Below are 27,244 nucleotides of genomic sequence, written 5' to 3' on the forward strand. Positions count from 1 at the left end.
ATGGTGACCCCCCACCTTCCCCCCCACCTCCCTGGGCAGCTGTGCCACTGCATCACTGCACTTTCTGAGAAGAAATTGTTCTGAATACCCAACACGTCTCATGCAGAGACTCCCCGTGCCCTGCTCAGTGGAGGCACCGCAGGACCCCAGCTCACCTATGTCCCTGATCATCCCTTGGGAGCAGGTCACTGAGCCCCCCTCCCACCCTCAGAGCTCAGAAGAAACTCCACATCTGGGCACTGGGGCTGTGGAAACAACTCCCCTCATCGTTATTAGCAGTGCACCGAGCAGAGCCCATGGCTCTCCCAGACTCCCCTTCCCCTTCTACATCTGGCAGGGCCGGGCACCCCCAGCCCCCCGAGGGTTCTGACAGTAACCATGCCACAGGGGCTGTCACTCACTGCAACGTTGGCCAGTGTCAGCCACAGTTCGCCGTAATCTCCCAGTGCCAGAAGTGACAGCTACCTTTATCCACATCCCGGGGATATAAACAATATTGTGAAATAATGACAGGGGGAGCATAAGCATCAATATCCTTCAGCTGCTTCAGCCCCCCCTCTCAGCCCGGAGTAAGTTCCTGAAAAGCCTTGTTTCCTAATACCTGAGGGTTTTTTGCTTATTAGCCTTATCTACTGGAGCAAAGTACCTCGGTGAAAGACATTTTTGGGGGCTGGTCTTTTTTTTTTTTTTTTTTTTTTTTTTGAATGTTTTTGTAATCCTTGCATTTATAGGCAAAGACAAGGAGATCAAAGCCGCCCAGGGTTTATAAAGCATGTCAGGCTGAAAGTTGGACATCAATTACAGTGATATACACATCGTCCGGATTTATGAGAAAACACTGATTTTGCCCCATCCCCTGCCCCTAAGTTGGTGGGACATTGTGCAGTGGCTTGCAATTCCTATGAAGTGACCAGGGATATATAAGCAAAGGGACAGGGATGTCCTGACCCCATGTGCATTGAGTTTCTCGGTCTCTGCTACATCCATGCACACAGCCACGTGAACCAGGTAATTCAGAGTGAAGAAATAATTGAGATTTTTTTTTGCTTGAGGTGTTTTTTGGAAAGCAGACAGGGATGCAGTACTGAAATTCAATTTTCCCCGTGCTTTCTGGGGGGTGAAATGCCCCTGTTTTGCAGCATAAATTGCTTTGTTGTGACCAGAAGGAGTGAGCAAGCGTTGTAAATGGCTTGCAAGTGGACAAATTTCTCCCTGATTTCCTAGTGAGAGTGGTTTGGATTCCCATCCCCAGCAGGATCCCAAATACTGTCCCGCAGTGGATAGTCTGTTTGTGGCACTCCACCGAAGGGGCAGTAGAGCTCTGTGGCTGGATGGCCTGGGAGAAGAGATTGCAGTTCACCACCCTTCTTAACCTCAGGAAACGGAAACCAAAATCATTTGTTTCTCAGGAAGGAGCTGTGACCCCCACCTCCAACCTTCTTGCTGGAGTTGAACAACTGGATATATTAAAGAAGAAAAGTGACTTCCAGACTCTAAGGATAGCCAAGGGAAGGGAAGGCTGGCTGTGCATCTCATCTTTATGGCACTGGCAATCCCTGATCTAAAGGCACAAATTCCTCTCTCTGGTCTTCTGTAATTTCATAGGACCAGAGAATCACTGCAGTTGGAAAAGACCTCTGAGATCATCCAGTCCAACCCCAGCCCACTCCCACCATGCCCACTGACCACGTCCCTTAGTGCCACATCTCCACCTCCCTGCACCAATGCATCACCACTCTTTTGGAGAAGAGGTCTCCTGGTGAGGGATGCTGGATGCACATCTCTGTGGTATGGATTTCCTTCATGTCTTGTTTCCAACCAGGCTGTAAATCATGCAGGATCATTCAGGTGACTGGAATAAATATGAAAACAATCCTGAAAATATTCTCAGATCCTAATAAAAGATTCTGGATCTAAATATGGCCAAAGGGAAGGCAAGGGTGTGAGGATAATGAATGCAAATTGGATGATTCATTCCTAAATTAGGTCCTGCTTTCATCTCGTTTCCCCTGCTGTGATTCAGATATCCTCCAAGTGTTTCCTGGCAATCCCTCTGCATTTTTAACATCATCATTTCATTCATTTACCCCAGCGTTCAGTGCTCTTCCTGTGTCTTGTGACCGATGGTTGATTGCAATGAAAGTTATTCCTCAAGAACAGAACAGGAGCCAATTGTCCCTTTAACCCTCCTGGAAACAAAACCATCCAAACCAAGAAATAGTCAAAATTAATCTGTGAAAAGTAGTGTCATGTCCTTCCATGCAGTTCCAAGAGCTGCCTTGAAGGGATGCTGTCTGTTGCAGATTTGCTGCAAACTCCCTGTTGGCTTGCCTTTCTAAGAACCCCCAGGTTGCAGCACAAGATGCAGACTCTCCATTTACAACTTCAAAAGTTGTTAGTCCTCACTTTTTTGGGAGAACAATTGAAATCCTTCAGGGAGGGGAAGATAACTGAAAGTCAGCATTGTTCTTCATAGAATGACAGAATGGCTTCGGTTGGAAAAGACCTTCCAATCTCTTAGAGGTTTTTACAAGCTAATGGGTTTTGTGCAGCCTGTGCCAATTCATTGCCACTCTTTGGGAGAAGTTTTTCCTAATATCCAACCTGAAAGCCAGTTTGAGGATATCTGACCCTTGTGGTGTACCCCAGCTCCACGTGCTAGCCTTCCAAACCCACAGATACACTGATGATGAAACTTCCACTGCTGTGCCAGGTAATCTTTGGGGTTAGTATGAAAGAAAATGGAAAATAAAGGGGCATGATCTGATTTAAAAACAATAGGATGAGAGCCTTCGCTTCCCCTCTGTTTTCTATATATTTTTCCTTGACCCAACTAACCAGCTTTCCAATCACAGAGAATGTCACCTAGGCCTATGTAAGACGTGGAACAGATCCCTCTCTGGATAGAAAAAGATGTGCACGGGGACCTGGTGTATCAAACTGGAGACCATCATGGAGAAACTGGGCTCTCAGCATCTGCTAAGAGCTTCCTTAAATTACCTTAGGAAGTGTGGGGTTTGGTTATCAAAAATAAGGTCGCTATGACTTGACAGAAGCCTTAATTTTTGCTCGGACCACAGGGTTTAGGAGCTGTTGAAGCAAGATATGTTGTGAGGAATGGAATGGAAGATGTGTGCTGTGATCTCTACCTTTGATTCGAACACAAGAAGAAGAGGGAGCAGTGTGACCCATGATGAGGAATTAATGCCCATTGTGGGAAGCTTGGCTTTTAGCTCCATCTCGCCACAACCTGCTCAGCTGCTCTGTGCCACAACTATGCAGTGAACACAGCAGCTTCTATCAGCCCCACAGATGTTCCACTTCCTCCGGCTTAAACCCATTGCTACAGGCAACCTCCCTAGTCTCATTGCAGTGAGACTCCTCCTACGTGTTTCAACACTTCCTCAAGATCAGAATCCAATCTAAGGACAGTATCTAATCATTTATAGCCTTTGCATCGAAGAATATTGTGGCAAAGCACTTTTTCAACTCTCCCTCGCTCACAGTGTGCCTTATTACTCCAGGCAGTGGAGATGAGATGGAAGAGCACGGAGGGATTCAGGTCGTGCTGAAGCAGACATCTATGTCCACCTGAACTGCTCTCCATGCTCCACCAGTTGTACTGCAGGAGGAGGCACCAAACTCAACATTTCTGCATTGAACAGGCAATGCAAGGCTAGCTACTATTGACATGCTAGGCTGAAAACAAACCAGAAGTCCCCATGGGAGACCCTCTGCTGCCTTTTTGCTACTACGTGCAGCTAGCAAAGGTCCAAGGTTGTGCAGATTTTCACAAAAGGCTGACAATGTTGGTGGGCATTTGGCTTGGGGAGCAAATTCCTTACTCCTCCCCCCATCAAAAAAAAAAAAAAATCAACACACACAGATCCTTCTTTTCAGGTGAAAAAGAAATAATGCCAAATATTTCATTTTCCCTTGTTTTATTACTTAATCTCCAAGGAGCTGAATAAAGGATGCACAACTCCTTTCCAAGGCACAACCACTGCTCAAGCAAAGGCAAGAATATCCCCTTTGCAACTCAGGGCAAACTGCTTCCAAGTTTTCCCAATTTTCTTTTCTTTTCTTTTTTTCTTTTTGGCTGAAAATGCCTTGCCAAAACTGACCTGAACTCACAGAGACCGCATCTGCCAAGAAACTGCATTTTTCAGTGAATTAATGGTTGTCATGAAAAATTTTCAGCGAGCTCAGACAAAGCCCAGAGCAGTTTTGAAGAGATAAAGTTAAAATGGTGCAAAAGTCTTCCCAGACAAAGCTTTATGGCGAGCTCCTTAAAGGAATGCGTGTACCCAACTCCCTCTCAGATCGTGGAGAGTGAGCACTTAATTCCTGGATGGCATTTCGTGCCTGGATGGTGACGACAGCTTCTGACAGCAGAAGGGACCGGAGCAGTGACCACATGCCATCCAATGGCATGCACACCTTTCCTCACGGTGCACCAGCCAATGTTAGCAGATCTGTCCCGCACGGTTTGGCCTTTCTCCCTAGGAGCAGATTTCTGCACGTGGCTGCTCGCTTTAGCTATAAAATGCACATTCTGCTCAAAAATCCCAGCAACCAGCTCTTCTCTTTGACCTTGCTTCATTTTCAAAGCAAAGAACAGCCCCAGCATCCTCCCTCATCCTCCCTTCTATTTCCCTCTTGGCAAAACAGAAGCACATATATTTTTCCTGGGATGCTGGTATCTCTGCCCAGAACAAGCCAAGGTGTTATTTTTAACTCTATTTTCTCTTCCTCGTTTTTCTTCGTGGAAGAGCTTTGAAAGCCTTCTTTTTTTTCCATCTGCACCCACATCTGCTTTGCCCTTTCCTTCCCTTTCTCACTCTTTGATAAAAATCCCTGGTCTGATTCCAGCAAGCTGCCAAACGCACGGAGTTGGGCAGAAATACCTTGGCCCATTAAATCACCCTTTTTAAATAGCTCGACTAGCAAATGTCAGCTCTCCCTGCCAAACGATTCCTTGCCTACCCATATCTGTCCAACCGTGCCACAGCCAACCTCCCTGCTGCTGTCACTCTTGTTCTTGACTTGTGCTGAGAAAAAGCAGCTCCAAAGCCAGCCAGATATGTAGATGTCCCCTGCAACAACAGGAGGGATGCCAGGGGAGGTTCAGGTTGGGTATTAGGAAAAACTTCTCTCAAAGAAGGAGTGTGGCACAGACTGCACTGGTGGGGTCACCATCCCTGGAGGAGTTCAGTGTGGAGATGTGGCACTGAGAGATGTGGTCAGTGGGCATGGTGGGGGTGGGCTGGTGTTGGGCTTGGGGATCTTAGAGGTCTTTTCCGACCTGAATGATTCCATGATTCTGTGATTCATGGTTGCTGGGCAGATTGGAATATATTTCATCAACATGCTGAGTGTGGGCTGTGCGCCATATTCAGGGTCTTATTAGGGGATGGACTGTTTATTTGTGGTGTGCCTGGGGGCTCTTCTCCTCCCATTTGGAATGGATGATCTTAGAGGCCTTTTCCAACTGTAACGATTCTCTGAGGTCTCAGTTTCCTCACCCCCACAACTGTAGACAACTCACAGTAAGACAACTCTGCCACGATGAGTCTTCAACTACTTTCCTCTTTCCGTATCTCTCTACTATGGATACAGAAGGGAAGAATGTAGCTTTAACTTTCCAGCCTCCATTGGAAATTAGGTCTGAGTGAGCTACAGCGTAGGGTAAGAGGTGATTAGTGCCACAAACCAGGGGGAATCCTTTCCACCAGAAGTCACAGGGGCTCGGATCACAACGGGTTCATAGTGTACAGCAACAAAGTGGGTGCTTATTTGGACAGCAAGAAAATCCACTGTTGTACCAGTAAGACCATGCTTTGTAAGGCATACATTTCCTTATGTATGAAGGGAGTAGACAAACGGCGTCTAGAAAAAATACACCCACAGAGCTGCTAATCTTGATGCTGGCACTTTCCTTGGACACAACTGCTCCATGGAAGCTGGTAGCTGGGACAGGGGGCTCCAGCCCATAGCATCCACCCCCCAGCCCCCCAGCAGCCCTCCGGTCTGAACGCACAGCGCTGTCCTTCCCACTGCCAGCCAGAAGCCAAGGTCCCCGAGGCAGGAGGGCCTGACGCAGGCATCCCCCCCTTATGCCTGGGTACAGAACATTCCCGTGGGGGGGTCTGGGTGCAGATGCGTGCCTCCTGTTACCTTGAGCGCCGGGGAACGGCTCCGGAGCGAGCGGGGGATACGCTCGGCTTGTTTTGCAGTCCTCCTCCGGGCAGGGGAGGAGGAGGAGAGGGGACGCCAACAAGGATTGCATGGGAGACTGCGTTGGAAAGAGGAGGCACAGCTGGGCTCTGTCCTGTGGCCTTCACCTCGCCGCTTTGCTGGGGGAAAAGGGAAGGGGAGGACTTGGCTGGGGAGCGCTTTGATTTCTCCTTCAGACTTTGTTCTTTCCCAGGTGGAGGAGAATGGGAACACAGCACTCACTCCAGCAAATCAAGCATTCTCTGGTCTCAAATACACACGGGTCAGAATGAGTTGAATCCGTCCTATTAAGCTCTCTTCAGAAAGGAGTGGCTGCATTTGAACTGACTGTGTGGAGATGATGACCCCCAAATCATGCCTGGGACTCACCTGGGTCAGTGTTAGTAGAGCCAGACCTGTGCCAGCCTCAGCACAATGGTCGACTTGGAGATAATGCTTCGGAGTATTTTCTGTGTGTTTCAGCATGAGACAGCACAGTGGAATGAGCTGCAACGTGGTGATCCTCTTTCCCTCTGCCCATCTTTGTCAGCTCTTCCTGCTTCAGAGGGAACAGCGGTTGGGCTGTCCCTATGCTGAGCAATCCTGACACCCAGTCCTTCCGCACCCAAGGGGCACAAGGCTGTGAGAAACCCCCTGAATGGAACACAACCCATCTCCAGTGATCAGACCTTCCATATCTGTGTACACTGAACTGAGACTGGGATGCAGGCAGCATGGTTTTGCCCATTAGCCTGAGTTACTTCTGCCTCAACAGATAGCACCAGGTTTGCAGGTCGCTCCTTGGGATGGGGGTAGTGTAGGTACAAGGTGAAGGATTTAAGGTATCCCACTTTTTTATATCAAATACTTAAGAAAGAAACTGTGTCAATGCATAAACCAACCTGCTGACTTTCTCTTCTCTTTGGGAGTATGTCCCAGCAGACCTGGGACTTCATTTTTGCTTCATTAGGGTTTCTTTCCACTGATATCCCCTGCAGACAACCCCAAAACCGTCACATTTCCTGAAGGATGGAGAGATCTCCCCTTTTCTGGGCTCTTTACCACACATGCAAGGCTGTGCATATAGGGCAGACATGCACACATCCCACCCCTTCAGCTTGCATTGACTCCCCAACCCACCATAGCTGAGCTGCTCTTAGTGATTTCAGCTAGCATGCATCTCTCTCAGGCTTCCAATGCTGTGTGAGTGAAAAGAGGGATGCAAGACTGGGGGGAAGGGTGTAAATTACTCACCGAGGATGCTATCACATCAAGCTCAGTGTTTACAAGCTGCTGCCAGGTTATTGAAGATCAGAGAGTTGCTGGCTCTAAACACAGCTACTCCTGGAGTGCAGCATGTCGAAGCTGGTTGATACATGTCCACTCACTGCCCTTGGGTTGACCTTTCAGACCCCAGAGTTATCAGAGGGAAGCGACCATGCGGTGGGGCTGGAGGACCACCTATGGTGCGACATGAGCTGTGCAGCGATCTTGTCCAGCTCAGGGAGACAGGATCTGGAGATACAGTCAGCACAGAGATCCAGGGATGGGGACCTATATGAGCACCTGAACACCTGGGAAAAATGGTTCTCAGCCTATAGGGAACAGAGGTGCTTTGTCCCAGTCTGTCTGGTGGGCTGAGTAACCCCCTCTGCAGTGCTGGCCCATAGATTGTGGTGACTCAGTTCACCAGATGAAAGACAACATTGGTGACTTCCAGCAAAACTGGGCTTAGTTGGTTTACCTATACCAGTCAACTCAGTACAGCTGGCAACTGGATCATCCACGCTGTTAAATTCTTTGCACACTGCCATCATCAGCTTGGCCCAAGTCAGCAAGCCCTGATCTGAACAATCCTTGGGAATGAGTCTGGAGACAGCACACACCAGGCACCATTGCCAAAACATATTTTGGATGTGTCCACTCTGTTCTTGAGGCTGAGAGCTTTTAACAGTATAGACATGACCAAACCAGACCAGCTGGCCTCAGGGTCAGAGGACGAGCCCAGTACTTTTTCTGTTTACCAGCACGGCCATAATGAGTGTGCTCAAAAGTTCAATGTACAGAAGAGTCATCACCACTCAGAACAACCTTAATGGGGTTTGTCCTGCAGAGGGGAGGCCATCAGAGCCTTTGGTTGACGATGGCGAGGGTAGAGGTCATTAGATGAAATTTGCAAAGGCAAATTTCTGGTGGAGGTGGAAGGTTGGATCATACGTGATGTGCAGCAGGCTCCAATTTCCAATGTAGAAAGGCTTGTTGTGGTGCTCATATCTGACCTCCTGGATAGCACAGGCCAGTTGCTCTGCAGGATAGCTCTGGAGAAGAAAATGTGGGGCAAAGGCTCTCACACTTCCCTCTTCAGAGCAGCTGAACATCCCTCAGTTTGCAAGAGCACATGCCCCCAAATTTACCCCTATGTCTTGGAGCTACTCTATGTTCTGCCTTTCTTCTTTGCAAGGGCACACCAGGGTGGCTATGTTCACTCAACTCCCATTTGCCTGTGAGCTGACCCACATCTATGTGCACCAAACCTTCCTCAAAGAATGACCCTCCGTATTGCATTTGTTGTTTGCCTCACTCTGACTTCACTGCCAGCTGGGAACCACAGCCCACCTCCTTGTTACTGCCTGCTGAACCTTTGTGGAGATGTGGCATCACAGTGCCTAAATCCAGAAGCAGTAAAGGTTCAGACCCTCCTGCAGGTCATCTCCTGCAGGCTGACCTTCAGCTTCCGTGGCATCTGACAGGGACTGTATCCATGCCACAGTCTTTCCCTCATAAAGGACATCCATGGGCTCTCTCTTCTCCATTGACAATTTCCTTGAAGGTCACAGGAAACTCAGCACATCTCCACCTTCCTGGCAAGGCACACCACACCTGCATGGCCAGAAGCCAGGCAGTGTGTGTGGGGTTCAGCTGTGCTACCAGGAGGACAAGGGCTGGGAAGGATGGTGCCCCCAGAGCCCTGCTGTCCAGACTCAGTTGATGATGCTCTGCTCGTTCAGAGCAGCTCTTCCCAGCCTTTTATTAATCACAGAGACTTCTCTTATTTTTGAAGAATCTCCTCTTAAACACTGCTGTCAAAGAAATTTTCCTTTACAACTGCCCAATACAAAAGTGAACCCACTGTGCTCATTCGTTTCTCCTAGCTAAGGGCACGTGATTTCCTGGAATCACAGAGTCATTCAGGTTGAAGAAGACCTCGAATACCATCCAGTCCAACCAGCCAGTATTTCCCACTAACCCATGTCCCTGACTGCCCTAAGTGCCATTGCTCCGTTGCCCACATCAACTACCAGTGGCTCATGCACTGACATTTGAGTTCAGGGCTGAGTTTAGCTTGCAAGAGATGCCCTAGCTTGTACATTAGGGAAACAAAGATGCTCTACTTCCCCAGGACCAGATTTTATTGCAAGAAGGACAAGAAACCTGATGGTTCCTGCTGCAAGGGCAGATGTTTCCTTGGGCTGAGTAGCAAGGTAGGATCAAGGTCATGACTCCATGTACCAGCCAAGCCCTTTGCTGGCAGACAGAGCATCACACCCCTGAGCATCCCCAACCCAGGGCAGAGGTCTGACCATCCCACTGCCCATGGCTGCCTTTCTGCTATCTCCACCCCGTGGCTTCAGCCTGCCCTGGAAAATATATAAATAAATGAGGAGAAAAGAAAGATAAGGAGACCAGGAAGAGGGATCAGGTGAGGACGAGTTAAATATAGATTTGAAAGGCTGAGGGAACTCTCTTGCTATCACAGAGACAATTAGGATGAGTGAAATGCCTGGCTTGGGTGCAAGTGGGGTGACAACTAGCATGCAGAAAACAGTGGTGGGAACCAGAGGATGCTCCAGGAACACCATCCTTCCTCCTGCTTTGCTCTGGAGCACAGTCTTACTGCTGAGAGGTTGGCTGTGACTCCTTATGAGCAAAAGCACAGGCTGGATGGGAAGCTGGTGCCAGCTCCCAGCACCACAAGCTCACCCTCAGGCTCGTGCTGGAGCAAGGTGTGGGAAGTTGGCCGGCCCTTCTCGCCTATGCTGAACAAGCTGCTAATTTTAACTGGGAGTCACCTTGAGCTGATTGTTGGGAAGGAAACTTTGGAGAAGGGACATCTGGCAGCACCCTTGGTGGGTCTCAGCAAAGCCTATCTCCAGGGCTGGGTGAGTGTGGATGCCACGAGAAGAACAGAGAAAGGGTGCAGGAAGAGTTCTGGGGGAAAAGAATAAGGAAATTGGTGACATAGGGTCCTGAGTGTAAAGAAGAGTTCTCCCTCAGGACCTTTTCCTGATGTCCTTCCTCACTGAGGCTGTTTCTGGGTGTTTGTGGAGCTGGAAAAGCCTTTCCTTGGGCAGATTTTTAGGGGATTCGGCCTCTGCTTTGCATCGGTACCACATCTCTACTCTCACCTAAATGGCCTGGCAATGCCACATGGCTTCCCCTGTCCTTTGGTTAGAGGCAGGCCACCCACATCTTTCAGACCCAGTCCTGAGCATCACCAGCCCTGGGGGATGCTCTGAACCGAGTCTTCGTGGGGAAGCAAGCCAGATGGGGTCCTTGGGCTGTAAGCACTGGGCTTACAGCTGAGTGGGCCCTCCTGGAAATTTAAAGGGTAAATATTCCCCTTAGTGGAGCAATACAGAGACCAAAGTACAGCTGAGCAAGGCATTGATGCCTTTGCTTGCTCTGCATTGCTTTCTGGGAGATATTTGCTCCATCCTGAGTAGGTGGAGGTAAAACAGAGTGAGGTGAGGGTTCCCCACCAACTGCCTTCTTGGCAACCCTGCCTCACTGTTTGGAAGCAATGTGGCAGTCTCTGATCAACTGCAAAGCTTGGATCCTCGGGGTACTGCTCCTTTGTCACCCTGGGAGAGGTCCTTCTTTCCCTCATCTTCCTTCTCCCTCCTCTGCTTGTCCATTTCTGCTAACCTCCTTTCTATCCTGCTCTGCCAAACCTCCGTGGCAGGGGGTTTGAAACTAGATGATCTTTAGGACCTTTCCAACCCGTGCCATTCTATGATTTTATGATTCTAACTCAACTTCCCAAAGACTTTTGGGAAAGACTGCAGAGTATGCTGTACTTAATCTTTCATCAGACATCAGAAAATCCACCTTGCTGTGAATGCCTGGGTTATGGGAAAGGCCTCATCCGGAGCTTGCAGCTTGTTAGACGTCAGGGAAGCCACCTGATTCCGTATGTCCTATGCAGCCCTGCCCTCCCACTGGCTCTCCTTTGCCTTCTCTCTTTCTCCCACCTCTCTCTTTGGGCACCTGCTGATTTTTCCATGTCTTTCTCAGCCCTGGCCCAGGCTCCAAGTTTCCAGACACACTTTCCACTTTGCTAACCTGTCCCAGCACACAGCTGTCACCTGGAGAAGGTGCTACGCTTTGGCCAGGGGAATATTTCCACCTTTTCAAGGTGGACAACTGAAAAACACCAGAAACTTTCCATCCAGAGCCTCCAACCACTTATAGGCAGGGAGTTAATGAACACCTCTGCACCAATATAAGAGCATTAGCTGCACAGGTGGAATTTTTAGGTCAAGGATGTGGATGAAGTGACAGGACCAAGACTGTGTAGGGTAGAAATAGCACAGACAGATAATGGAGGTCTGGGTCTTTCTGTGTGAGGAATGGAAAGGCCATGTCAAGGGTCTTCACAAAGACTGGTTGGCACGTGGGGAAGAAATGAAAGGACCCTCCTGGTTGTCCTGTGAAATATATATTATTAAGCACCTCTTTAAGCCCTTGTCTGGGCCATCCAGAGAGCTCATACTCTGCCTGAGGCAAGGATTACCTCTTATCTTGTAAAACACCTTGCAGAACCCAATACCTGCACAAAATAAACAGCATGCTCTTGCTGGGAAGCTTCACTGCCCCCTCATAAGTGAGCTGTTTGGGTAGCAATACCAGTGCTGCAGATCAGCAAAGCATCACAGAGTGTGAGATCCCCAGCCACTCACACCTTTGCTGCCCATGGGGCTCAAGGTCTCTCTCGGGGCTATGGAGACACCCAAGCCCCATTTGCTTTAAGGAAGGAAGCATTGCAAGTTGTTTCTTCCCCCGGCTCATTGTGGCAGAAGCACCTGGAACTGCGAAGCCAGGTGAGTGTCTGCCCCTTCCATTTGTCACAGGTGTGGCAGGGAACAAATTCAACACGTGAATAATAGAGGCCATGATATCCAGTGCAGAGGAAGTGCGACTTTCTGCCTCTACTTTGTTATGTTCGCCCTGGGCTTGGCCACGTGTTGTTACTGGCCATAAAAATACGCAGTTCCTTTCTAAATTGAGCTACAATACTTGACTCTTTGGCCTTGGGTGATAATGAAATGCACAAATGTTTAGCAGATACCCTGGAACTCTCCTTCCCTGTTTGTTCCAGCATAAAAGATCCACAGAAGCCGTTTCTATTTCAGCTGTATTTATTTGCAGCATGCCTTATCATTAATAAAAACAAGTGGACCAAGCCTGTTTAATCCCAATTTAGCTCTTGGATCTGCTCGCAAAGGACTCAGGAGGCCCAGCAGCAAGGCTGTGAAGATGGAGATGGTGGGATGTGATTTGCTGGACTGGTCACTGTAACCATGGTTGTCTGCTCCCAGTAATGCTGATTTGGAGGGTTTCTTCTGATGTCTTAGCAAAACTGCATCTTCCACCATGAGGGGCAAAGCTGCATGTGGTTCTGTGTGAAAGGCAGTGGCAGAGCGTACGTGTGATAAAGAAACAGCTGAGACACCAGGGGTTGTTTCACCTCCAGGTTTGGAGGATCCCACAGCCCAACCATTGGTGTCTAATGCTCTTTTCTGCACTCTGTGCTTTCTCGTCCAGCTGCAGTTGCAGTGGTAGAGGGGTGTAGGTCTCCCATAGACCCCTTCCCATCAGTCCTGGGGCAGGATGTGGAGATGTCCTATAGCACGAATCATCGGTGAGCTTTGCAAAGCAGGGAGACTGAGGGAGGACGCTATTCTATCCTATTATTTTTATTTTATTTTGTTCCATTTTGTTTTAATTTGGACATTTCTGTATCGTTTTCCCTCCCTCCCCGCTCTGCTCGGAGCCCTCAGATTCACGGGGAAGTGGAGACATCTGGTGGCCACACCACGAACCTCTTCTCTTCTCCTCCTTGGGCTGGGAGGATGACTCGGAATCATCAGGGTTGGAAAGATCAACCACATCACCCAAACCAACCATCAACCAATGCCTGTGACCACTCTAGACCGTGTCCCTCAGTGCCACATCCATCCTTTTCTGGAACACCCCCAGGGATGGTGACCCCACCACCTCCCTGGGCAGCTGTGCCACTGCATCACTGCTTTTTTGGAGAAGAAATGTTTCCTAACGTCCAACCTGACCGTCCCCTGGCACAGCGTGAGGCCATCACCTCTCGTCCTATTGCTGTTAGCTGGGAGCAGAGCACAACCTCCTCTCCGGGAGCTGGGAAATGGGAATGGAAAATGCAGGAGCACGCTGCCATCCTGACGGAGGAATAAAATAAAATGGAAAATGGTCTCTCCGGTTCTTTATTAAGGATTCAGGGTTGACAACCCAGGCAGGAATGACTCCAGAGCTCGGAGGCCTGATGAGGCCCCAGGAGGTGCAGAGAGGACACCTCCCTGCGGTGTGGAGGGGACAGTGGCATTGCATGCAGCCCCATGCCACCCTCCAGGCAGTGATCCCCTCTTCCTGGGGGAAGCTGGGGAGCTGTGACACCATCCACATCCCTCCTTTCTCCCCATCCCCAAATCCATCGTGGCAGCACACAGGAGAAAGGGAGATCGTGGCAAGAGCCATCACCAACCTGTGCAGGATGGTGGCTTTCCTCTGTCCCCAGGTGCCGGTGGCTTACGGCTGAGGCTCTGCCTCATACTGCTTCTCTGTGGCCGTGTAAAAGTCCTCAAGGACGGACTGCAGGTACTCAAAGGTCGGGCGCTCCTCAGGTTTGTTTCGCCAGCATCTCAGGATGATGCTGTAGAGCTCAGCTGGACACATATCTGGGCAGGGCATGCGGTAACCCTGCTCCAGGTTGCGAATCACCTCAGGGTTGGTCATCCCTAGAAAAGAAGATAGCCTGTCATGGGTTATTCAGCACTGTGGGGATGTGGGGACAAGGGAAGACCAGATGCTGGGCTACATTTGAGCATCATCCCCATCTGCAGTCCCTCATCATCCAATCACCCTACCCCCAACTCCCTTCTACAGGCTGTGGCTGGATTGGAAGTACCCATCTGCAGTCCCCAGGCATAAAGCACTTGAAGCCCTCATTAGATGCTTTGAAGCCATCCCTAGATTCCTCGAAGCCATCAGTACAGGCTTTGAAGACACCACTAGGTTCTTTAAAGGCACCAGTAGATACTTTAAAGCCATCACTAGATGCTCTGAAGCCATCGGTACATGCTCTGAAGCAGTCAATAGATGCTCTGAAGCCATCACTAAATCATTTGAAGCTGATGTATGCTCATCCCCTACTCACCATACCTGGATAAGGGATCCTGCCGTAGGTTATGATTTCAGTTAAGAGGATCCCAAAAGACCACACGTCAGACTTGATGGTGAAAATTCCAAAGTTAATGGCTTCTGGTGCTGTCCATTTGATCGGGAATTTGGCTCCTGCTCAGTGGAAGCAAAGGGAAATATAGGATGTGAAAGTGCCTGTGGGCATAGCAAGGCATGAGCCCTGGGTTTTGCATGCTGTTGGCTGCACTGAGGAGCTGCAGTGTGACTTACTGAAGGTTATGAAGATGTGGCCAGAGGAAGGCAGTAGTTGCTTTCATTAAAAGGTTATTTCTACCTGACAACAGTCTGCACCAATTTGGTCTTTCCCCAGTAGAATCAAAGCTATTCCAGCTTTAATGATTTTCTGACCTGTATGTGCTCAGAAATACACACACGTCCTGATGCACAGGGACCTGATTTGCTCTGGGCTTTGCTTGCTTGGGACATCTGCCAGCTTCTCTATGTCCAGGTTCATGGCTCCAGCTCCCCTCTGCAGTCCTGCGGTGCAGTGACCGAATTACACTGCCCTTTCCTCCCCTTTGGGCTGACTCACTGTTCACATGTAGGTACAGGCAGCAGGCTTCATTAGTGGAGGTCAGATTTCTCTAGGGATGCAACCTGAGATTCAGCAGTACTCCTCCAAACAGTACCCAAAGGCCTTTTTCCCCATTTCCACCTGCAAACCTCATTTGTTTATTTATGTTCCCAAGTGCTGCTGCCTCTCCTGGGAGCCTGGCGCTTTCTGAGCCTGCTGCCTGGGTACTACAAGGGCAGAAATGGGGACTCTGGTCCCAGCCCAGCCTTTGGATGCCCTGTGTCTTGGCACATCTACAAGGTAAGAGGACTGGAGGTAAGGGAAATCAGAGAGTGAGGCAATGCAGGAATGACACCCACCTTCTTGTGCCAAGTATTCATCCTCGATGATCCTGGCCAAGCCAAAATCAGCAATTTTGCAGCAGAGTGTCTCTGAGACAAGGATGTTAGCAGCTCTCAAGTCACGGTGGATGGAGTTCATTCTCTCAATGTATGCCATTCCCTCTGCCACCTAGGGAAGGAGAACAGAGCCCATCTTCATCTGTCACCTTCCCAAGGACCACTTCTTAGCATGGTTGCATCTCGCCCACCCTTATGGATGCACAACTTGTATGTAGGGTTGCCCAAATGCCTCCATGTGCACGGGATTACATCCTTGGATGGATGGATGGATGGATGGATGGATGGATGGATGGATGGATGGATGGATGGATGGATGGGTGGATGGATGGATGGATGGATGGATGGATGGATGGATGGATGGATGGATGGATGGATGGATGGATGGATGGATGGATGGGTGGATGGATGGGTGGGTGGGTGGATAGATGGATGGATGGATGGGTGGGTAGATGGATGGATGGATGGATGGATGGATGGATGGATGGATGGATGCGTGGATGGATGCGTGGATGGATGCGTGGATGGATAGATGGATGGATGGATGCGTGGATGGATGCATGGATGCATGGATGCATGGATGCGTGGATGGATGGATGGATGGATGGATGGATGGATGGATGGATGGATGGATGGATGGATGCGTGGATGGGTGGGTGGGTGGGGTGGATGGATGATCAGATAGATCCATAGACAGGTAGATAAACAGGTAGACAGAAACATCTGCACGTACACAGATGTTACCCACATATCTATGCATATGTGCAGCTCTACCAGCATTCACCCAGTGTCTGAAAGCTTTGAACAGCCAAGACAAGCGGAGCAGAAGCATCACTCTCTGTTTTGTTCAGAAGTTGTGGCTTTGAGTGGTGTCTGTAGTGAGCTGCAGCAAGTTGAAGCTAATCTGAAGCCACATCAGTGGATTCCCTATTTCTGCCACAGGACTATCCCTTCTAGTTGGGATTTTAATCATCAATACTACAGATAAAATAAGTGAATTAAAAAAAGAATTAAAAACAAAACAAAAACCACTCAGAGAGCTTGTCTGTCTCTCAGTCACAGTACTAAAGTCCAGATCCAGGAGAATCAAAGTCTCTTCAGCAACCTCCTCTGCTCTCCTAAGCAGACCTGCTTTAGAGTGGGTTGCAGATCATTGGAGAGCCTTCTACAATACAGATGAGACTCATGTTTTCATCCCTTGGGTTGGATCCAGAATAGGAACCAAGGACAGAATGTAGCTGCCCTCAGATTTCTATGGGATGCAATAGAGAAGAAAACCCAGATTGGGTTAGTAATATAACTGACACAGAGGGTATGTCCCTATGCAGATCCCTTGTCCTGAGAACAAATTGCCTTCTTCAATCACCTCCATATTTTGGGAGGCTCTTTCTCCTGAGATCATCCTTCAGCATTCAGCTCATTGGAGCAGCCCTGGGGTGTGTGATGAACCCCTATAAACCAGGGCAGTGATCTTTTACCACTGAGTGCTGGGTGATGTGGGATTCCAAAACTACTGTATCAGCCAAGTCCAGATTTGTGCCAGGCATTTTTCAGGATGAGTGGATGCACACAGCACTGCTAATAATGGTTAGCACCTATTAAAGCTTTTAAACGCCTGTGGGTGATGGCAGAGCAATTTTCCATCCCGTACAGATTCACATCAGCTTCTCAACTTACATGTGGTTTCAAACAGGATACTAACACATACTTTCCAATGCTGCGTTTCTAACTTGTATCAAAACCCCTTCTGTGCATGTGCTGCCTTCTGTAGTGGAAAATGGAAGAATTGATGTCATTTCCTCTCCTGACCTGATGAGATAGGACCCGGTGATAGGCTCGTTCCGGCCCAGAGATCTTTTGAGCTTTCATGCTGAAGAGTGACCACAGGATCAAGTGCATCAGCCCAGTACTTTCTAATTTTAGCCCCAACGGATGCTAGTGGATCCAAAATTATGTTTGATGGGGCTGGATGCCTGCTGGGTCATCCCAATACCACAGACAGTCATAGACTGCATAATATCTCAAGAGACTGCCTTCTTCCTCCTCCTCCTCCTCATCTCAGAGATACTGAGTGTCTGAAGCCAGCCGAGGAGGGAAGGGAATGATGAAATCTTTGAATTGATGCCCACAGCATGGAGGATGGGCAGAATCCTTCTCATGCACTTTAGGTGGCTCGCGTGGGGCATCACATTGCTCAGATGTGTGGGCTTTTGTCCTGGAAGCCATGGGCAGTTCAGGGTCCTGCAAAGAGTATGGAGGGATGCCCAGAAAGGTGCTTCCAGGTGCCCATGGAGAGGGGACATCCACATGCACTTGTGCTGAACCCCAGTGTCAGTGCCAACTATATGGGGACTCTTCAGCCTTCTCCACTGCAGTGAATGGGTTTCCGGCAGCTCAGAACAACCAGGTCACAATCAGGGCTCAAACCCTGAGCTCAGAGAGATGTTTAGGTTCTCAACTCTGGAATTTGCATTGGAAAAGGTCTCTCTCATGGTCTCCTGCAAAGTCTGTGTCGTCAGACCTATACAACCCTGGTGCTGGGGACAGGCAATTTTCAGACTATTCCATACTACTGCCTGGAAATTCTCTATCATTCCACATGTTCATTATTGCTCTCTTCTTCCACAGAAATGCATTGAGCCATGTTCTGAGGTGTAAATCTCCTGCCAAATCCAATGGTTTTCTGATAGCAATGGATTTGGATCATTATGCTTATTGTCAGATGTTTGAAACAAACCACAGGCAATATATTTCAAGAGATCAAACAATGAAAAAAGGCAAGGAGACAAGTAGGGAAGGGAAAAGTGAATGAGAGAAGGAAGGAAGAAATTGAGGGAAAAATACTAAATAAGGGGGTTGCAGATGGATTAAAAAGGCAAAACAAAATCCTACAAAGGCAAAAAGCAGTTCTCATAAGGAATGGTATATGCAGTTTTGAGGAGCAGAACATCTTTAATGACCCATCATCAGGAGGGAAGAACTGAGAAAAGCCAGCAGATCTCTACAGTGAAACTCTCTTTGTTGAGTTTTCTTTTCCTTTTTGTCCTAAGAGAAAAAACCGTCTTCCTGCTCAGTAAGCCATAAAAATAAACCAAAAACAAACAGACAAAACTATAACAATAAAAAATAAGAAAAAAAATAAAATAAAATAGATGTCCTCTAGCACTGCATTAAGTTCCTCTGAGGCTGCCCAAAGGCCAGCAAAGTGTTGCTGATGTGACATGCACATTAAGATGAGGGCTGAGAGAGGAAGGACCTTCTGACAGCATACCAGGAGGTGCTGTTTTCCTCTGTGACACTCGATGCTGGCACAGACTTACTTTGAACTTGCAAGGGACAAAAACAAATGATGGCCTCCAGTTCATTACCAATGGCTGATCACTAACCTGAGCAGACATATCGATGAGTTTGGGGAGATTCAGTTGGCTTCCTTCCTCTGTCTTCAAATAATCCAGCAAACACCCTGCAAAAGAGAAGAGACTGCGGTGAGTCTTCTGAATATGTCTGTGCATTTGCTTTCTCTGGTGCTTCTCTGAACAAGCAACAAATATGCCCACATCCTGGAGAAAATCCAAGGGAAGGCAGTGGGTGTCCCCCGCAGCACCTTCTGACAGTGTTCTGAAGAGCAGCCAGGTTCTTCCCTGCACACACCTCTGTAAAGTGCTGGACATTCTTCACTCAATGCCTCATGGTCAAGAGGGGCAAAAAAATAATTTCACCACGAGGAGAACAAAATTCTGCACTTCCAATAGGAATGGGGAGATCAGAACTTGAGATAATCTTCAAATGGAGTGCCAGCATTTTATGAAGTGGCTTATGAAATATGTAACCACGCATTTAATCACTCAAAGAATCCCTTCCTTTTCCAGAAACAGCCTCCTAGATCACTTATTGCTTTTCTTGTCAGTTTGGTACAATGTCCACCCATTACACATGGGAGTACCAGTCATCTCACTGACTTGATTTTGCAAGAATTCCAACAAAAGCATTTGGTAAGGCTCTTACCATTGGCCATGTACTCTGTCACGATGTAAATTGGCTGCTTTGTGACTACAGCATAGAGCCGGACCAGCTTATTATGCTGGAGCTTCTTCATCAAGTTTGCTTCTGCCAAGAAAGCATTGGGATCCATGCTGCCCTCCTTCATGGTCTTCACAGCCACCTTGAAGTTGTTCTTGTAGTAGCCTGCAGGGAGATAACGATGCACTGAGGAATTCTGGCCTCTCTGCAGGCTCTGTTGGGCCACATAAGAAGAGCTGGTGGAGCAGGAAGCAGAAAACCACAGAAACAGTTTTCAACCTCCCAGCAAAAGAGAGTGGTAAATCTCAGACCAGCAGGCTGTGAGCAACAGCAGGTATAGGAGGAGATGGGAGAGGCACATCAGTCACATCTGCCCTATGAAGCCCATGCTGAACCACGCAAGTACAACCTGTCTGGTCCTTCCCAGAACAGCATCTACTGCTGCGGGTGTACCCAAAAAGTAGGTGTTCATACTTCAGGTGTTCATACCCATACCCAGACCAGTCCTGTCTTGAGGAAAGAGGGTTTTCTATCTCCTCTGTTTATACATTTCTTCCCTGGAATGGGGTCACTGTACTTACCCATCCACACTTCCCCAAACTGCCCGCTGCCAAGCTTCTTCACGAGTTTCAGAGACTCCCGTGGGATCTCCCACTCATCCTGTGCCCAGGGCCTCTGGGGAGCCAGAGATGTGCAGGGAGCTATGAGCCTCTGGCACAGACCATCTCCCCTCTCTGTGTGAGCAAAAAACGTAAGACAGTTCAATGGACAGTTTGACAGCAAGCTTTCAGCCCCAGAACTAACCTGCTCCTCCTTGAAGAGGAAAAAGCCAGCTCATGGGACAACTCCATAACCCCACACTGTTTCAGCCACAGGGATCAGCACAGCCAAAATGGATCCAATGAAAGGAAGAGGCTCAAAAAGAGTCATAAGGGAGAGCAGCCTGTTTAGCAAGTCCCAAACCTTTCCAGGTGTTCCTCCTTCCCTTCAGTGCTCTGTTCTCTTGGTGACTTCCCAGTTACAAGGTGGGAGGCAGAGCTCACCCTCACATTGCCCAAGGGCAAAAGACAGGGCATGGGAGCCCAGTTTGGTGGAGAGTATCTTGCTCAGGAGAGTGGATGGAGTAATGGTGGTGGCTAGCAAGCCCACTCTCCCTCTGCCTACCTCTTGCTGGAAATCAGTAGGGAAGGAAAGCAACTTACGGCTGTAATGATGGATTAGCTCTGGCAGGGTGGCAAAAGTCATCCTTGGGGAGATGTAATAACCTCCACCGTCTAAGGAGCGGATCCTGTAGTGTTTGATGATGTCCCCATGAGCAGAATCACTGTCTCTCACAGACAAGGAATAGGCACCTGGAAGAGAGCAAGAGAAAAAAATGTGAGGACAAGCAGCAACTCAGGGACCAGCAACCCTCTCTTATCTCAGCTGTCTGCAGCTGTAGGCACTTCTCCCAGCCCTTGCTGATTCCTTCTCATCGGGCTCCAAAACTGCTAATTTCCATCTTTCCATCTTTTTTTATGTTTGGATTTTGTGTTGAGAGACGTGGTTTAGTTGCATTGCCTACTACAGTTTAGTGAGTACTATTGGTGATAGGTGGATGGTTGCACTGGATGATCTCAAAGGTTTTTTCCAACCTTGGTGATTCTGTGATTCTTTGATTCTGCGTGTGAAGAGGGTGAAGTTTCACTAGAGTTTGACTGGGCCAGTTGAAGCTTGATTGGGTAAGACTTGCCTATGCGGTGACCAAAGGCCCTGTGGAAACCACATGGTCATCAAAAACACATCTTTTTAGGTCATCATAGTCTTTCCACAGCTTCCCTTTTTCATCTGAGCTCTCTCAACCATACCACCTCATCCAGACAAAGCAAGTGACTGCAGAACTGCCAGTTTGTAGAAACAACCCATCAATACAACCAGAATATTGGTTCATGGGAGAAATAAGGTCAAGAAATGTGTCCCTTCTCAGTGTTATCCAAGGTCTCCAAGGTCTTTTCCTACAGCCCATAGCCCAAACCCAATTCCACACTGATCTGTTTTCTCCTTATAATGGGGTTATAATCCAACCCATGGATTTATGAGTATATATATATATATATATATACATATATATATAAAATTATTTTTTTTCTAACAGAAAGAAACCAAAACAACCAGAACAAGACATTGCAGCAACTTCACACTTTTGTCAGGGTAAATTTCAATACAGCTCAACATTACTTTTTTTCCCCCTTTGTCTGTATCGTATTTCTGGAGAAAGCTGTTATAAGCCTGCTGGGCTGTTAAGAGTCCAATACATCAACTGGGTTGATAGGCTGCCTTTTAACATCTGAAGAGGCAAGGCCATATATGTTAAAAAGCATGTATCTGTCATATAGGATCATAAGCAGAAATGGGGCATTCCATGCTGACCGTGAAACCTTAATCCTCCACATGAGGGGAAAACTTGCCAGCACGTAATGCTGCCTGGCTGGTGTTTCTCCATCACAGCATCAGTTCTCACTGCAGTTTCCTGCACTACATCTGGAAACATTCCTTGTGCTGATAATTTAAAAAAAGTAACAATAGAAAGTCACTTCTGTGGACATTGCTCTATTGCTGTTGATTATGAGCCTCGAAAAGCAGGATCTGGGAGAGTCTACGAGTTTTCCACAAGCAAGCAGTTGCTTTGGGATGAATTCTGTTCCAAACTATGAAATACAGTCATGTAATGTTTATGGAAGACCCCCTGGTTTATATGCAGATCAAGGGAATCCAAGACTGGAAGGGCATCACTTGGGCATTATGGAGCCCTGCACCATCCTCAAGAGTGCAACAAAACATTCCAGCAAAGGGCCAAAGAATGGCTCATTTTCCACAGCCCGTGTCTTGTTGATTAAGGGCTACAACTACACAACTAAGAGTGTCTTTCCCAGAGAGACAAGTATGGTTCTTGTTGAGGGCAGAGAGGTGATGCCATAGAGATTGTGCCCGCAGTGCTTAGCATAAGCTTGGCTAGAATGGATTAACCACATTCATGCAATATTATTATTGTCATTGTTATTATTATTGCTTCTATTATTGTTGCTGTGGCTGCTGGTGATGTTATTTTAATTTCACGGTGACTGAAACAATGCACAGGCCAGGCTACAGCTCAGCAAAGTTGGGCTTATAGGGCATGAGTACAAAAGTGAGTAGCATGCATGGACATGGCTTAGGGCATGTAGTGGTTTCTGCAGAGCAAGGTCTGCGAAAGGAAGGAGCCAGACATGGTGTGAACCCATCTGCAGTGATGACACACAGCCCTGCAGAAGGCAGAGCAGGAATTAGTGACTAACGTGTGCATATGTGTGCCTGGGGACTGCAAGCCAGCAGAGATCTATTTGTTAGTATGGTTGCACCCCAAGTGTCTGCTCTCCTGCAGGACCTGCTCTCCAGACCTGACAGACCTTCCAAACCTCCTGTGTCTTTCAGAGCAGTGATGTGCAGCATGCAGCAGTGACAGAGGCTCCAGGCATCCTCCGGGCCAACCTATCCCCTACCTACTACCTGGCTAATCCTTATCCTGTCATTAGATCTTATGATCACATTTCACCCAAAGCCAGAGTTTGGTTTGCTGGAGTGAGTGCCGTGGAGCTTTCCCTGTCATTCACTGTGTTTGGTTCCTGTTCCCCTGGGAGAGGTGTGTAAATGCAAAGCATAAGAGTTGGAAAGCACCTGTTCTCTCTTCTCTCAATGACAGCAGAACATTTAAAACATTACATGGAGCCATGAGGATGGCAAGAGTCTCACCTTTCCTAGTGATAGTTAGGATGGCCAAAAGGGGTTACTGCCTCTCAATCACAAGGACTTTCCCCTACACTCCTGCATCACATCCCAGCACAAACCTGGGTTTACATACAGATAGGTCCACATTCTGTGCTGGACGCCAGCTCAGAACAGTGTGGGCACCACCAAATCTTGTCCTAAGTCTCAGAGCCTCCTGTTCTGGGTTTGGGATCATCTCTCAGGGACTCTCAGCGTCTTTCTGTTTAAAGAGTAGCAAGTTTGGTATGGGAAAAGCACTGAAGGTACAAAGGATTCTGCTCCAGATCATACCAAGGGCTGTTTAGTCCCCTAAACATGGGTATCACATACCTGTGAGATGTTATGGGACATCTGCATGGGCCTGGCAGGTATGATGCAAGACTGTATTTTATGGAGCGTCTGGATGGCTCTGAGATGTCCATGTTTAGGCAACCAGATGAAGCCCCATTGAATCACAGAATCATAGAACCATTCAGGTTGGAAAAGATCTGTAAGGTTATCCAGTACAACCCCAGCCCAGACCCTCCATGCTTACTAACACAACCCTCAGTGCCACATCCCCACAGTTATGGAACACCTTCAGGGATGGTGAACCCACCTCCTCCCTGTGTTAAGTATTAGTTAACAATCATATCCACTGCCTAAGAGATGCAGAGATGTTTCCCCAGCGGTGTGTAGAGGAATCCCCATTTAAAAAATAATAAAATAAATACATAAAAGGAAAAAGCAAAACAAGAGAGAAATACTTCCTTAGGGAGAAAAGGCAGGGGGAAAAAAAAGAAAAAAAAAAAAGAAAGAAAGAAAGAAAAAAGAAAAAGCCTCTAAAGCATTGTTTTGGAAAGTCTTTGGTGCTTATCTCTGTTCCTGCATCTCTGCCACGAGCTGTGGTAATAGGAACCACCCTCACCACAGCCTGATCTATATGAGGAGCATCATGAGGACATCTAATGCAGCCCTGCTGAGCCTGCCAAGCGTGGTTCTGTCCCACAGCAAACTCCAACACTGGCATTGCTGAACCACGCAGCTCAGGTCTGGAAGGTCCTCCAAGCTGTGCCCATGCCCAGCAGTCTCTCTGTGGATCTCACCTGTGCTGGTCTCACTCTCTCGAACAAGGAAGGAGCCAATTTTGTTACCAGAAGACAACAGCAGCCGTTCAGCATCTTTTCTGCTCAGAGTTTTAAAAAACCACCTGGGAGATGGAAAAGGTAAAACAGTTTTGGAAAAGGAAAAGCTCAGAATAAGAAAAAGGACATTCTTTCCAGTTGGTTTGGTTTTTTACTGTTACACTCTGAAATGGTGGGTTACTTTTATCAGTTAATAGATTTTCATTTGCTGGAAAGTGGCAGTAATGAGATGGTTTTGGTATATAAACAGCAGATTTCTGTCACTTTGGGCTTGCTTCACTGCCTGTTCAAGCAAAGCAGAGAGCTGAGTTTGTTCCAGTGTTGCTACAGACAAGCCCAGCCAGGGCAGGGACCCACAGCTCACCTGGCAAACCAGTAAGCCCAGAAAGGTCAAGTGTGAAGCAGATACATGGGCTGGAGGTGCCAATTGCCATTAAAACATATCCCTTGGATACAAAGAGCATCTGTGCCTTGATCCCATTTCTGCATGCTGAACTCAGTAACGGCTGGTTCTCTCTAAGAGGCGATTGCCAAGGTGGATCCCAAGGGGGATTATTGGGGCTAATCCTCTGTAACTGAATACCATCGAGGAGGATAAAAGATGGGGAATAAACCTTTCCTTCTGCTTTGATACAGAAACCCTATTGGATCAAATCTTTCTTTGCAGGGAAGCCTACGTCTGGGCTAAAGCAGCAGCTAGTGTTAGGATGCTGTTTTGGGAAGGAAAGCCCTGCATCAACCTTCACCCCTCACCAGTTTATGCACTTACTTTTCCTGTTCCAGGCTGTCTACTAGTGCAACGAAGTTGCTGGGGATGTAGCCTTTCTTCCCACTTCGGAGGGATTTGGCCAGCCACCAGTCCCCCTCGCTGCAAAGCAAGAAGTGTCAGTGCCCAGAGGCTTCACAAACGGGTACAGATTAGAGGACAACACGGTTTATGGTGTTCTGAGTGCTCTTTAGGGGAGATGTTACTCTGTGAGCTCGTTCTCCTAGGGTCACCACTTGTTTGAAGGCTGCTGAGAAAAACAGCGTGTGGCCTGTCAGTGGCTTCTCAAGGTGACAGCTTCTTTCCATTGATGTAGAGGAAGCATAGACCCAAACCTCTGCTGTGCACCAAAAGGGAGACGTGGGACATCAAGGTCACCATCACTTAATTTTGTCACTTGCACAGGGACATGGGAACTCCTCCATTCTGCTCCTACCTTTATCTACCGGCCACCAGCTTTGCTGTCCTACTCAAGAACGAGCCATGACTAAAAGCCATGCCCCTCCAGTGGGACCACTGTTCCCATGCTCCATGTGTCCATTCTGTCCCTTCTGGAGGCCACCTCACAGGATAGCCAAGGACAGAGCAGCCCTCCGAGGCTAAACAGGGCCAAAATTCACTCCTGCCCTTTTATGGGTTGGGTAGATGGCTGGCCTCTTCTCTCGTGAGTTTTAGAAGATGAAATGAAATCATTCCTCTCCCTGGCTCAACTCTGTCCTTTCCTCTGACTACACCCAACCCACATCCTTTGCAAAAGCACGATCAGCACAAAATATGCAATGGGCTGCTTTAGTGGTATTATTCATGCAACTTCTGCACCCCTGTGAACTGGCAGGGGAGAAGGTCCCAGCAGCATCCAAGCATGGACACAACCTGACTCCAAAGTGCCTGTAACCTCAGGAAAGCAGGATAGTGTCACCTTCCATATCTCCACAGCTCTGGTGGGCAGCAAATTCATGTCTGATCCCAAAGTCCCCAACTCTACCAGCCTGGTTTTGCTCGACTTTAGCATCCCTTACTTGGAGAGGATCTGAAGTTTCTCCCCCTTGACCAGCTCCAGATCACGGTCACTTGAAGCAGCAAAGTCATACAGTGCAATCACAATGATGTCATCTACAAGAAAAAGCAGCATATTGAATTCAGCTCTTTACTGGGGGTGATACACACTCAGTGCTCCAATGGGGCACTTCTCATGATCCCAAAGCCAAGATTTCCCCCAGCCCATCTATCCTGCCAGCCTCAACCTCTGCTCAGAGCTAACTCTATTTTACCCAAGCTTCCCGTGCTTCGCTTTTTAAAGCACTCCAGATCCCCACATACACAAAACCCAGCGTGTCAACAAGGAAGAAGTGTTTGTGTGGAATAAGAAAAGTCAGAAATAATCCACCAGTGCTTGGCCTCGGTTTTATGTGACAGTAAATGAAATCTGCTGTGGCAACAGGGATTTTGACTCTCCAAAAGAGGAGGCTTTCTTGTCTAGAGAAGATACGGAGACATTTCAGTTCCTGCCAGTGGAGCCCGTTGCAAGGGTCTGACTCTCCCTCCAAACATTCTCAGCTCAGCCCATATCTCTCCATCCCTTTTACGTGCTATTTCTTGCAGATGTGTCACCACCACATGTAAGTCATGCTGCAGTCTTCAGCTCCAGCACCCAGCTGCTCACTTTGGTTCAGCTACAATTCCCGTGAGGGCAGTGGTTGCTTCAGCATTTCCTCTCTCCAGACCCCAAAACCAATGCTCTGTGTCTCCCATTTCTCTTGCAACCCAGTTGGGCCAAGGCTGTGAGCAGGACTGAGTCCCCATCTCTTACCCTGACACCCTAACTACATCCGTGCTGGTCAGGCACATCTTTTGGCCAAATGAATTTCTGCGCCCTGTTGCACACATGCTGTACTGTGCATGGCACTGCGTG

At 48.2% G+C, this 27,244-nt stretch overlaps 2 protein-coding genes across 4 annotated transcripts in view; one reads left to right on the forward strand and one right to left on the reverse strand.

The window, feature by feature from the left end:
* The window catches only part of XKR6 (XK related 6), a 433,654-nt gene that overhangs the window by 81,104 nt on the left and 325,306 nt on the right, over positions 1–27,244 (forward strand). The gene's annotated exons all lie outside the window — the stretch shown is intronic.
* The window catches only part of BLK (BLK proto-oncogene, Src family tyrosine kinase), a 36,136-nt gene continuing 21,523 nt past the window's right edge, over positions 12,632–27,244 (reverse strand). For 2 of the 3 annotated variants that reach the window (XM_052692505.1, XM_052692515.1), the window contains exons 4-13: positions 26,352–26,445; positions 25,336–25,434; positions 24,528–24,631; positions 20,862–21,011; positions 20,241–20,393; positions 19,645–19,824; positions 19,026–19,102; positions 15,601–15,751; positions 14,689–14,820; positions 13,716–14,264 (exon numbers count right to left, since the gene is read on the reverse strand). In XM_052692505.1, the coding sequence (XP_052548465.1) occupies positions 14,056–14,264; positions 14,689–14,820; positions 15,601–15,751; positions 19,026–19,102; positions 19,645–19,824; positions 20,241–20,393; positions 20,862–21,011; positions 24,528–24,631; positions 25,336–25,434; positions 26,352–26,445 (1,349 nt within the window). In that variant the 3' untranslated portion in view covers positions 13,716–14,055. Of the gene's footprint in view, positions 12,896–13,715; positions 14,265–14,688; positions 14,821–15,600; positions 15,752–19,025; positions 19,103–19,644; positions 19,825–20,240; positions 20,394–20,861; positions 21,012–24,527; positions 24,632–25,335; positions 25,435–26,351; positions 26,446–27,244 lie in introns of those variants that run through there. The other variant, XM_052692506.1, reaches the window with a different exon arrangement.

Source organism: Tympanuchus pallidicinctus, unplaced genomic scaffold (genome assembly GCF_026119805.1).
Source record: "Tympanuchus pallidicinctus isolate F22 unplaced genomic scaffold, pur_lepc_1.0 scaffold1, whole genome shotgun sequence".
NCBI classification, from domain to species: domain Eukaryota; kingdom Metazoa; phylum Chordata; class Aves; order Galliformes; family Phasianidae; genus Tympanuchus; species Tympanuchus pallidicinctus.